The sequence below is a fragment of the Carassius carassius genome, chromosome 44, assembly GCF_963082965.1.
Source record: "Carassius carassius chromosome 44, fCarCar2.1, whole genome shotgun sequence".
NCBI classification, from domain to species: domain Eukaryota; kingdom Metazoa; phylum Chordata; class Actinopteri; order Cypriniformes; family Cyprinidae; genus Carassius; species Carassius carassius.
In genome coordinates, this window is record NC_081798.1 from 26,906,183 (window position 1) to 26,919,206 (window position 13,024).

Below are 13,024 nucleotides of genomic sequence, written 5' to 3' on the forward strand. Positions count from 1 at the left end.
TGTTTTCTTTTTGTTTAATAAAAACCCTGTGTTTAAGCTAACTGAGACTCGTCATAGCTCTTCTTTATCATTGCTCTCTTCTTGATTCTGATTGCTTCCATTGTCCTCATTTAAAAGTCACTTTATATTAATGATTAAATGTGACCCTGAACCACAAAACCAGTCATGAGGATGCTTTTTGTTGTTCTTAGGAGGACGATATTTGTCTGAGATGCAACTATTATAAATCTGGAATCTGAGGGAGCAAAATCATCTTTAAAGTTCTTAGCAATGCATATGACTAATCAAAAATTAAGTTTTGATATATTTACAGTAGGAGATTTATTAAATATCTTCATGGAACATGATCTTTACTTAATATCCTAATGATTTTCAGCATAAAAGAGAAATGTATAATTGTGGCTCATACAGTGTATTGTTGTGTATTTCTACAAATATACATCTGTGACACTGATGACTGCTTCTGTGCTGCAGGACACTGATGATAAAACATCTGAACGGTTCTACAGACGTGGTGTTTCAGTTCATAAGAGTACAGATCGACAGGCATGTTCACCTTGATATAAGACGTGTAAGGAGCTGAGGAAAGTCCGATTCTTCTCATTTGTTCTTGCTGTCGTCGTCCTCGCTCGGACCCTGGCCTGAGTTTCTGTGTGTACTGTCCACGATGTAGAAGTGCTTCTGGGAGATCTCACGGCACAGCATCATGTACTTGGAAGCTCGTTTGATCCGAGGAAGCACGAAGGAGCGTGTGAACTCATCTTTACTCAGCGCTGGCTTGGACTGCGTGGCCAGGACACAGTTGATGAACATCAGAGAGAAGCTGTAGCAGTTGTGGCTTTCCTCGTCAAAGCTGGAAAACAGAGCAGACTCTGATCCAGAGAGCATTCGACTCTTAATAACCTCCGGATGTCATCTAACAGAACCGCAGCTTTCTTTGTTTTAGCTTCAGCAGTTGCAGTGTAGAGAAACAGAAACTCTGTGTGTGAGGTCACCTGTGGCAGGCCGGGTCCCAGGTGTGAGCGCTGGAGAACTTCTCCAGATACTGGTCCCACTGGCTCCTCAGACTGAACATGTGTGTGTGCACCAGCGGCACACACACACAGCGCTCCCAGCCCTGAGGCTCTCTCTGCACACCCCTCCGCGTGTAGCTGTACACCGTCCCTTCAGCAAACACAGGACACACCGCCACACAGTCAAGGCTTTGTGCTCTTTGAGCTACGGCAAGAAGAATTCTGCTTCTTTTGCACGTTTAACGTTTAGCTACAGTTCAGTCATTAGCAGTGTTTTCAGTAGAACTGAGCTGGTATTACACTCTCTGTTCATACTTGGAGTTTTACTCAGTTTTACTTTTTAAATTGTCTGTGATAATTTAAATGTTTGAGTAATTTTGAAGTGTTTTGTCATTTGTACTTTTCTGGGTTTTATTTTTAATTCAGTTTTAGTACATCAAGTTGAATTAAATTAAAATATTACCTTAAAAGCAAAAAGCTTTTAACATTTTATTTGGTTAACACAAATTATTTTTTTAAAGTAACTTTTATGAGGTTAAGTTTAGTATAAGTTTTAGTTAATTATAGAAACGCATGTGCTATAGCAAAAATAAAACCAAAGTAAAATCATAAGAAACTGACTTTAATACACAGTGAAACTAGAGAAATAACACACCAGCTACACAGACTTCTGAAGCTGACTCATCTTTCTTACAGCATTTACTGTGACGGTAACATCAGCCCTGTGATGAACTCTGATATTAATTAATTAATTAATTAATCGAAGTGAGAATATTGAGGTTACTTAGATGTTTATGGTTTATCTTCTATCCTATGAGTTTTGATTTATTTGTTGTTGTTTTATATTGTTTATAAATAGAACAGCACTTTGGTACAATACTTGTTGTTTTTAAATGTGCTTTATAAATACACCTGAAGCTGAACTTAAATTTATTTTCTGTATGAAAAGAAAAATAGTTTTAAATCTAGGTACGACTAAGTACTTTTTACAGTGTGTCTTTTATGTCATACAAGATGAACACTCGGATATTTATTAATAATTGCCAATTGTCTTACTTGCCAAACTGAAACTATGAAGCATATTTTATTGGATTGTACTGTTTTTAATGTGATTAGACAATGGTTTGATTCAGAGGTGTGTTTAACAGAGTTATTTATCATGTCTAGTGTAGATCTGATGTTAACTGTACACCTTGTGTGATTTACTCTGAGGTCCCCATGAAATAGCCTTGATGCTGGCATGGAAATGTCATAAATAACTGTGATATTTTATTAAATGTAATTAACAGTTGCACTCTCAGGTTATTTTCCTGCTGAAATGACTGTTTGGGTGTACTGTACCGCTCGTGTTGCTGATTCCTGTGTGAAGATCAGAACTGCCATCGAAGTCCCTGTAAGAACCAGGAGCACAGGAAGAGCTTCAGCTGGATGTGTGTTCTTCTGCGCCTCGGGGGGGCTGGAGGTCTTACCTGAGATCATCTGTGGAGGCCACTAGGAAAGCACACGGTTCTTTGTGTCCGTTACTGAAGGGGCTGGGAACGCTGACCGGGGCTTCCTCCAGACGCTTGCCACTGAAGCTGACACCGCACTCGGGGCACTGATCCGGCACGAAGAAGCAGTACATGTCCTTGTCACAGTGACTGAGTCTGATCACACTCTTCTGATCCATCTGGCCGGTCTGAGCGAGTCTAGAGAGCAGATGCTGGTCTCGTCAGCCGATCCGGTTTCAGAAAACACTACACCTGAGGAACAGAGGGATCTGTTTGCAGCTTCAGTCATGTTCACCAGCAGACGTCCTCTGAGTCAACTCTCACAGATGCACGATCCTGTTTTACTGCTGCGTGAATGCACCCCGAGCCAAATCCTTCTAACTCTATGTTCATATACTGTATGCTGGTTTAATGAATTAAACTGTGTTCATTAATCTGTCAGGCAGCACAGCTAGTGTTTTGGAGACTATGACTCATGCCTCTGTCTCATCATCATCACGCATCGATTACTGTAATTCTGTCCATTTCACAGGCTCAGTTATCCCGTCTTCCATTACTACAGAATGCACAAAGAAGACGGAGAGAATTACCCCAGTCTTGGTTTCTTTAAACTGGTTGCCTGTGAAGTCTAGATTTGAATTGAAGTTTTGTTGACGGTTTTTAAAGCGTTGAATGGCATTTTAAATGTGTTAGAGAAATCAAACGTGTGTTGTACTGTAATAAGTTGAAAGTATGATTCTCTGACTTGATAGAAGTGTGTCACCGCAACTGGACACCAAGTCTTTGTTTAAGATCAGTATTTACAGGTTTACCAGCTGTCTGCAGTGAGAGATCCACACGCGTGTCACGTGACTCCTGCAGACACAGACCCCTCTGGGAGGGACTTCAACGCTCACTTGGGAAGCGACAGTGACACCTGGAGGGGGGTGATTGGGAGGAATGGCCCCCCTGATCTGAACCCGAGTGGTGTTCTGTTATTGGACTTCTGTGCAAGCCATAATGAACACCATGTTCAAGCATAAGGGTGTCCATCAGTGCACGTGGCCCCAGGACACCCTAGGCCGGAGGTTGAGGATCGACTTTGTGGTATGTCTGAGACATTCGGGTAAAGAGATGAGGGGGAGCTGTCAGCTGATCACCACCTGATGGTGAGTTGGATCCGATGGCAGGGGAGGAAGCTGGACAGACTCGATGGACCCAAACGCATTGTGAGGGTCTGTTGGGAACATTTGACTGAGCCCCCTGTCAGAGAGATTTTCAACTCCCTCCTCCGACAGAGCTTCGACCAGATTCCGACGGAGGCTGGAGACATTGAGTCTGAGTGGACCATGTTCTCCACCTCCATTGCAGCCGAGTGTGAAGCGGCTGAGATGAGAATCAGCACCTCCAAGTCCAAGACCATGGTTCTCAGCTGGAAAAGGGTGGCATGTCCCCTTCAGGTTGGTGGAGAGCTCCTGCCTCAAGTGGAGGAGTTCAAGCATCTTGGGGTCTTGTTCATGAGTGAGGTAAGGATGTAGCGGGAGATTGACAGACGGATCGATGCAGCTTCTGCAGTAATGCGGTCGATGTACCTGTCTGTCATGGTAAAGAAGGAGCTGAGCTGCAAGGCAAAGCTCTCAAGTTACCGGTCGATCTACATTCCTACTCTCACCTATGGTCATGAGCTGTGGGTCATGACCGAAAGGACAAGATTCTGTATACAGGCGGTCAAAATGAGCTTTCTCCGTAGGGCCGGGCGCTCCCTTAGAGATAGGGTGAGGAGCACGGGCAATCGGAAAGAGCTCAGAGTAGAGCAGCTGCTCCTCCACATCGAGAGGAGCCAGCTGAGGTGGATCGGGCATCTGTTCCAGATGCCTCCTGGACGCCTTCCTGGGGAGGTGTTCTGGGAACAGGAGGAGGGAGAAGGCCCCGGGGAAGACCTAGGACACGCTGGAGGGACTATGTCTCTCGGCTGGCCTGGGAACGCCTTGGTATCCCTCGGAAGAGCTGGAGGAAGTGTCTAGGGAGAGGGAAGTCTGGGTGTCTCTGCTTAGACTGCTGCCCCCGCGACCCGGCCCCGGTTAAGCGGAAGAAGATGGATGGATGGATGAATAATTTGGTCAAAAACCAAATGTGTCACTTTTCATTAAGCTAAAACGTATTATATTTAAGGAACAATGTCTGAAGAATAAATAATGTTGAAAGTAGAAATGTGTGTCCCTGCAACACAAAAGCAGTCATCAGTAAAACAGATATATTTGTAGCAATAGATAACAATAAGTGAAAGTTGTGACATTTGCCAAGTAGGGTAGCCCATACTCGAAATTGGTGCTCTGCATTTAACCAATCCAAGTGCACACACACAGCAGTGAACACACACACACTGTGAACACACACCCGAAGCAGTGGGCAGCTATATACAGGTGCTGGTCAGTTATTTAGAATATCATCAAAAAGTAGATTTATTTCACTAATTCCATTTAAAAAGTGAAACTTGTATATTATATTAATTCATTATACACAGACTGATTTTTTTCAAATATTTATTTATTTTCATTTTGATGATTATAACTGACAACTAAGGAAAATCCCAAAATTTAGTATCTCCGAAAATTAGGATATTACTTAAGAACAATACAAATAAAGGATTTTTAAAAATCTTGGTCAACTGAAAAGTATAAGCATGTACAGCACTCAATACTCAGTTGTGGCTCCTTTCCCCTGAATGACTGCAGCAATGCGGCGTGGCATGGAGTCGATCAGTCTGTGGCACTGCTCAGGTGTTATGAGAGCACAGGTTACTCTGATAGTGGCCTTCAGCTCTTCTGCATTCTTGGGTCTGGGATATCACATCTTCCTCTTCACAATACCCAACAGATTTTCTATTGGGTTAAGGTCAGGCGAGTTTGCTGGCCAATTGAGAACAGGGATACCATGGTCCTTAAACCAGGTACTGGTAGCTTTGGCACTGTGTGCAGGTGCCAAGTCCTGTTGACTTGAAATCTGCATCTCCATAAAGTTGGTCAGCAGCAGAAAGCATGAAGTGCTCTAAAACTTCCTGGTATATGGCTGTATTGACCTTGGACCTCAGAAAACACAGTGGACCAACACCAGCAGATGACATGTCACCCCAAACCATCACTGACTGTGGAAACTTTACACTGGACCTCAAGCAACGTGGATTGTGTGCATCTCCTCTCTTCCTCCAGACTCTGGGACCCTGATATCCAAAGGAAATGCAACATTTACTTTCATCAGAGAACATAACTGTGGTCCACTCAGCAGCAGTCCAGTCCTTTCTGAAGCGAGATGCTTCTGACGCTGTCTGTCATTCAAGAGTGGCTTGACACAAGGAGTGCGACAGCTGAAACCCATACATCTGTGGTTAGTGGTTCTTGAAGCACTGACTCCAGCTGCAGTCCACTCTTTGTGAATCCCCCACATTTTTGAATGAGTTTTGTTTCACAATCCTCTCCAGGGTGCAGTTATCCCTATTGCTTGTACACTTTTTTCTACCACATCTTTTCCTTCCCTTCTCCTCTCTATTAATGTGCTTGGACACAGAGCTCTGTGAACAGCCAGCCTCTTTTGCAATGACCTTTTGTGTCTTGCCCTCCTTGTGCAAGGTGTCAATGGTCGTCTTTTGGATAACTGTCAAGTCAGCAGTCTTCCCCATGATTGTGTAGCCTACAGAACTAGACTGAGAGACCATTTAAAGGCTTTGCAGGTGTTTTGAGTTAATTAAATGATTAGAGTGTGGCACCAGGTGTCTTCAATATTGAACCTTTTCACAATATTCTAATTTTCTGAGATACTGAATTTGGGATTTTCCTTAGTTGTCAGTTATAATCATTAAAATTAAAAGAAATTAACATTTGAAATATATCAGTCTGTGTGTAATGAATGAATATAATATACAAGTTTCACTTTTTGAATGGAATTAGTGTAATAAATCAATGTTTTGATGATATTCTAATTATATGACCAGTACCTATATATCCAGCACGCGGGGAGCAACTGGGGGTTCAGTGCCTTGCAAGGACACTTCAGCCATGTGTATTGAGGATGGAAAAGAGCGCGGTTCATTCACTCCGCCCCACCAGCACCGAGACTCAAACCGGTGACCTTCTAGTAACTAGTCCAGCTAGCTAACCATTAGGCCACAGCTACCCCAATACATTGTATGGGTCAAAATTATTTTTGTTTTATGCCAAAAATCATTAGGATATTAAGTAAAGATCATGTTCCATTAAGATATTTAGTAAATTTCCTACTGTAAATATATAAAAACGTAATTTTTGATTAGTAATATGCATTGCTAAGAACTTCATTTGAACAACTTTATCGATGATATTATCAATATTTAGATTTTTTTGCTCCCTCAGATTCCAGATTTTCAAATATTGTCTGATCATAACAAACCACACATCAATGGAGAGATGATTTATTCAGCTTCAGATGATGTATAAATCTCAAATGTACCCTCATGATTATTGCTCTGGGTCATGTGTGCCTCCCTCTATCATAGAAGACGTCCGAGTGATAGAAATGTCTTTTTTCTGAAGTCTGTGTTTCATGTGTGAGAGACCTTCAGTGTCTCCAAGTCTGAGCTATATCAGTGATTCTGACAAATATGCCCCCTGCAGATACTACTTCACCTATGACTGCTTCATGTTATTACAATCAAAAAAGATTCTAATACTTAATCCTTAATCCTCGAGTTACAGGCCTGCAAACTTGAAAAGTGCTTTTTCCCATTATTGAACATTCACTGGAATATAATGCAACAAAGACTGCTAAAGTCAACAGATTTAACGAACCTAATGATTTGGTCAGTCTTATCCTCCTGTAATCTGGCTCTGAATCTCAGGTGAAAACTATCATCATTTGACTCTCCTCTACGAAACAGTGGATTACTCAGAAAACATACATCCATGACATTTAATATTTTGTCTTTCCTCAATCTTTCTTCAGAAGAAATACTGACAAAATGAGAAGTCTGAGCCAGGGGAGTCTGTGAGATATGGTTTATTTGACACAGAATGACTCTGTAGTGAAGAGATGTGCATCAGACGTCATGTGCAGCTTCAGTGATGTGAAAACCATGTTGTAATACTGCTTGATAGATGCTGATGTACAGCGACACGGTCTTCATTCTGGGCAGAACGTGAGACCCAGTGAACTGGTCTCGGCTCAGAGACTCCTTCCCTTCCAGCGAGCGCATGTGGTTTATGAAGGTCAGAGCGAAACCATAACAGCACGAGCCAAACTCCCTCTCCTCAGCAAACCTGCAGTGAACAAGCACCATCACATCTGACCTCCTGACAGGGATGAAAGATGACGAGCAGCACTGAGACCTGAGACTGTGACCGTACCGCTCTGGAGCCCACTGAGGCAGAGCCGAGAAGCGCTCCAGCTCCGTGTCCCATGATTCCCTGCGCTCCGGTGTCCTCTCAGAGCCCAGCTGCACACACACACAGCGCTCCCAGCCACACTCGTCTCTCCGGACGCCTGACAGCGTGTAGTTATAGACCAGACCTACACACACACACACACACACTGAGCAGAGATCACACACACACACACACACACACTGAGCAGTGATCACACACACACACACTGAGCAGTGATCACACACACACACACACACACTGAGCAGAGATCACACACACACACACACTGAGCAGTGATCACACACACACACACTGAGCAGTGATCACACACACACACACACACACTGAGCAGAGATCACACACACACACACACACACTGAGCAGTGATCACACACACACACACACTGAGCAGTGATCACACACACACACACACACACTGAGCAGTGATCACACACACACACACACTGAGCAGTGATCACACACACACACACACACTGAGCAGAGATCACACACACACACACACACACTGAGCAGTGATCACACACACACACACTGAGCAGTGATCACACACACACACACACACTGAGCAGAGATCACACACACACACACACACACTGAGCAGAGATCACACACACACACACACTGAGCAGTGATCACACACACACACACACACACTGAGCAGAGATCACACACACACACACTGAGCAGTGATCACACACACACACACTGAGCAGTGATCACACACACACACACACACACTGAGCAGAGATCACACACACACACACACACACTGAGCAGTGATCACACACACACACACACTGAGCAGTGATCACACACACACACACACACTGAGCAGAGATCACACACACACACACACACACTGAGCAGTGATCACACACACACACACTGAGCAGTGATCACACACACACACACACACTGAGCAGAGATCACACACACACACACACACACTGAGCAGAGATCACACACACACACACACTGAGCAGTGATCACACACACACACACTGAGCAGTGATCACACACACACACACACACTGAGCAGAGATCACACACACACACACACACACTGAGCAGTGATCACACACACACACACACTGAGCAGTGATCACACACACACACACTGAGCAGTGATCACACACACACACACACACACTGAGCAGTGATCACACACACACACACTGAGCAGTGATCACACACACACACACACACACTGAGCAGTGATCACACACACACACACACACACTGAGCAGAGATCACACACACACACACTGAGCAGTGATCACACACACACACACTGAGCAGTGATCACACACACACACACACACTGAGCAGAGATCACACACACACACACACACTGAGCAGAGATCACACACACACACACACTGAGCAGTGATCACACACACACACACTGAGCAGTGATCACACACACACACACACACTGAGCAGAGATCACACACACACACACACACACTGAGCAGTGATCACACACACACACACACTGAGCAGTGATCACACACACACACACTGAGCAGTGATCACACACACACACACACACACTGAGCAGTGATCACACACACACACACTGAGCAGTGATCACACACACACACACACACACTGAGCAGTGATCACACACACACACACACACACTGAGCAGAGATCACACACACACACACTGAGCAGTGATCACACACACACACACTGAGCAGTGATCACACACACACACACTGAGCAGAGATCACACACACACACACTGAGCAGTGATCACACACACACACACTGAGCAGTGATCACACACACACACACACACACTGAGCAGAGATCACACACACACACACACACTGAGCAGTGATCACACACACACACACTGAGCAGTGATCACACACACACACACACACTGAGCAGAGATCACACACACACACACTGAGCAGTGATCACACACACACACACACACACTGAGCAGTGATCACACACACACACACACTGAGCAGTGATCACAGGTGTGCTCTACCTGCTGAATCTGACAGCCCCACATGGATCTCTGTGTCATGCCATTCCCTGCAGAACAAACAAATCAAACACAGCATTAACACACACACACACACACACACACACACTGATCATTATAACTCAGGGTGTAATGCTTTTCTGCTCATCAAAGCTGCATTTTTAAAGTAGAAAATACAGAAAACAGTCGTTTTACATTTAGAATAAATTTTTTACTGTATTTTTGCCATTTTAAACTGAAATAATATTTTTGAATTTTCCTCCCCGAATTCCGGAAAAGTTGGGACGTTTTTTAAATTTTAATAAAATGAAAACTAAAAGACTTTCAAATCACATGAGCCAATATTTTATTCACAATAGAACATAGATAACATAGCAAATGTTTAAACTGAGAAAGTTTACAATTTTATGCACAAAATGAGCTCATTTCAATTTTGATTTCTGCTACAGGTCTCAAAATAGTTGGGACGGGGCATGTTTACCATGGTGTAGCATCTCCTTTTCTTTTCAAAACAGTTTGAAGACGTCTGGGCATTGAGGCTATGAGTTGCTGGAGTTTTGCTGTTGGAATTTGGTCCCTTTCTTGCCTTATATAGATTTCCAGCTGCTGAAGAGTTCGTGGTCGTCTTTGACGTATTTTTCGTTTAATGATGCGCCAAATGTTCTCTATAGGTGAAAGATCTGGACTGCAGGCAGGCCAGGTTAGCACCCGGACTCTTCTACGACGAAGCCATGCTGTTGTTATAGCTGCAGTATGTGGTTTTGCATTGTCCTGCTGAAATAAACAAGACCTTCCCTGAAATAGACGTTGTTTGGAGGGAAGCATATGTTGCTCTAAAACCTTTATATACCTTTCAGCATTCACAGAGCCTTCCAAAACATGCAAGCTGCCCATACCGTATGCACTTATGCACCCCCATACCATCAGAGATGCTGGCTTTTGAACTGAACGCTGATAACATGCTGGAAGGTCTCCCTCCTCTTTAGCCCGGAGGACACGGCGTCCGTGATTTCCAACAAGAATGTCAAATTTGGACTCGTCTGACCATAAAACACTATTCCACTTTGAAATAGTCCATTTTAAATGAGCCTTGGCCCACAGGACACGACGGCGCTTCTGGACCATGTTCACATATGGCTTCCTTTTTGCATGATAGAGCTTTAGTTGGCATCTGCTGATGGCACGGCGGATTGTGTTTACCGACAGTGGTTTCTGAAAGTATTCCTGGGCCCATTTAGTAATGTCATTGACACAATCATGCCGATGAGTGATGCAGTGTCGTCTGAGAGCCCGAAGACCACGGGCATCCAATAAAGGTCTCCGGCCTTGTCCCTTACGCACAGAGATTTCTCCAGTTTCTCTGAATCTTTGGATGATGTTATGCACTGTAGATGATGAGATTTGCAAAGCCTTTGCAATTTGACGTTGAGGAACATTGTTTTTAAAGTTTTCCACAATTTTTTTACGCAGTCTTTCACAGATTGGAGAGCCTCTGCCCATCTTTACTTCTGAGAGACTCTGCTTCTCTAAGACAAAGCTTTTATAGCTAATCATGTTACAGACCTGATATCAATTAACTTAATTAATCACTAGATGTTCTCCCAGCTGAATCTTTTCAAAACTGCTTGCTTTTTTAGCCATTTGTTGCCCCCGTGCCAACCTTTTTTGAGACCTGTAGCAGGCATTAAATTTTAAATGAGCTAATTAAGTGGATAAAAGTGTAAAATTTCTCAGTTTAAACATTTGCTACGTTATCTATGTTCTATTGTGAATAAAATATTGGCTCATGTGATTTGAAATTCCTTTAGTTTTCATTTTATTAAAATTTAAAAAACGTCCCAACTTTTCCGGAATTCGGGTTGTAATTATTATTTCAGTTAAAAACAGCAAAAATACAGTAAAAAAATTATTCTAAATGTAAAACAGCTGTGTTCTGTGTGAATCTGTGTTAAAGTGTAATGTATTTCTATAATGCACAGCTATATTTTCAGCATCATTCCTCCAGTCTTCAGTGTCACATGATCTTCAGAAATCAGAATAATATGATGATTTACTGCTCAAGAAACATTTCTGATTATTATCAATGTTTCTGGAAACTGATACATTTTATTTTTCAGAATACACAAAGTTCAGGAAAGCAGTATTTACTGAAATAGAAATCTTTTGTCAGATTATAAATGTCTTTTGGCTCAGTTGAATGCGTCATGCTGAATGAATGTTTGGTGCACGAGCTCACGCGAGATGTGCTGGTCCGCGCGCACACGCGATCAGGAGCGCGCAGGGGACCGTGTGTCCACTCCTGAAAGGACAGGGCAGCGCCACAGGTGCGTCCACGAGACCAAACCTGACCCTCTGCTGACACACTGGACACTGCAGCTCGTCTGGACACGAGAAACTGAAGATACTTCTTCCACAGTGTGTGAATCTGATCAGAGTGTTCTCCATCAGAGCGGAGTCTGTTACCTGAGGACGAGCTGCTGCTTCTGCTGTTTACTGACGACTGACAAACAACTGATGAGCGCACTAGCGCCACCCGCTGGTGTGGACACACACACACACACACACACACACACACACACACACACACACACACAGACACACACACACACAATCTCTCTCTCACACACACACACACACACACTCACACACACACACAGACACACACACACACACAAACTCTCTCTCTCTCACACACACACACACAAACTCTCTCTCACACACACACACACACACACACAAACTCTCTCTCTCTCTCTCACACACACACACACACAAACTCTCTCTCTCTCACACACACACACACACACAAACTCTCTCTCTCTCACACACACACACACACTCACGCACACACACACACACACTCACACTCACATACACACTCACAGACACACACACACACACACACTCACACACACTCACACACACATACACACTCACAGACACACACACAACACAGACACACACACACACACACACACACACACACTGCTCGAGCTGCATCCGGCAGAACCAGTCCAGCTGCTATAACACCACCTACTCACATACAGAATCAACACAGTACACTAATATATTTTTATATATATAATAATTAACATTAATGAATGACCATCACACTTCTTTACGTTA

General features: G+C 43.6%; 2 protein-coding genes across 2 annotated transcripts; both read right to left on the reverse strand.

The window, feature by feature from the left end:
* Positions 1-562: 562 nt before the first annotated feature.
* mkrn2os.2 (MKRN2 opposite strand, tandem duplicate 2) lies at positions 563-2,810 on the reverse strand. Its single transcript, XM_059538181.1, has 4 exons — positions 2,483-2,810; positions 2,355-2,404; positions 996-1,164; positions 563-853 (listed from the first exon to the last, which is right to left on the reverse strand). The coding sequence occupies exons 1-4, from the start codon at positions 2,680-2,682 to the stop codon at positions 601-603; spliced, it is 672 nt and encodes a 223-aa protein (XP_059394164.1). The 5' UTR covers positions 2,683-2,810; the 3' UTR covers positions 563-600.
* A 4,684-nt stretch (positions 2,811-7,494) lies between these two features.
* Positions 7,495-12,406, reverse strand: mkrn2os.1 (MKRN2 opposite strand, tandem duplicate 1). Its single transcript, XM_059537524.1, has 4 exons — positions 12,135-12,406; positions 9,902-9,948; positions 7,858-8,020; positions 7,495-7,770 (listed from the first exon to the last, which is right to left on the reverse strand). The coding sequence occupies exons 1-4, from the start codon at positions 12,341-12,343 to the stop codon at positions 7,551-7,553; spliced, it is 639 nt and encodes a 212-aa protein (XP_059393507.1). The 5' UTR covers positions 12,344-12,406; the 3' UTR covers positions 7,495-7,550.
* Between the last annotated feature and the right edge of the window lie 618 nt (positions 12,407-13,024).

Coding starts and splice junctions, on each gene's coding strand:
- mkrn2os.1 (XM_059537524.1), bottom strand. CDS start 12,343: ATGGAGAACACTCTGATCAGATTCACACACTGTGGAAGAAGTATCTTC. Junction 9,949..12,134: donor CGCGGACCAGCACATCTCGC/GTGAGCTCGTGC, acceptor TTTGTTCTGCAG/GGAATGGCATGACACAGAGA. Junction 7,771..7,857: donor CCTCAGTGGGCTCCAGAGCG/GTACGGTCACAG, acceptor TGTTCACTGCAG/GTTTGCTGAGGAGAGGGAGT.
- mkrn2os.2 (XM_059538181.1), bottom strand. CDS start 2,682: ATGGATCAGAAGAGTGTGATCAGACTCAGTCACTGTGACAAGGACATG. Junction 2,405..2,482: donor GCCTCCACAGATGATCTCAG/GTAAGACCTCCA, acceptor TGGTTCTTACAG/GGACTTCGATGGCAGTTCTG. Junction 854..995: donor TGGGACCCGGCCTGCCACAG/GTGACCTCACAC, acceptor TCTGTTTTCCAG/CTTTGACGAGGAAAGCCACA.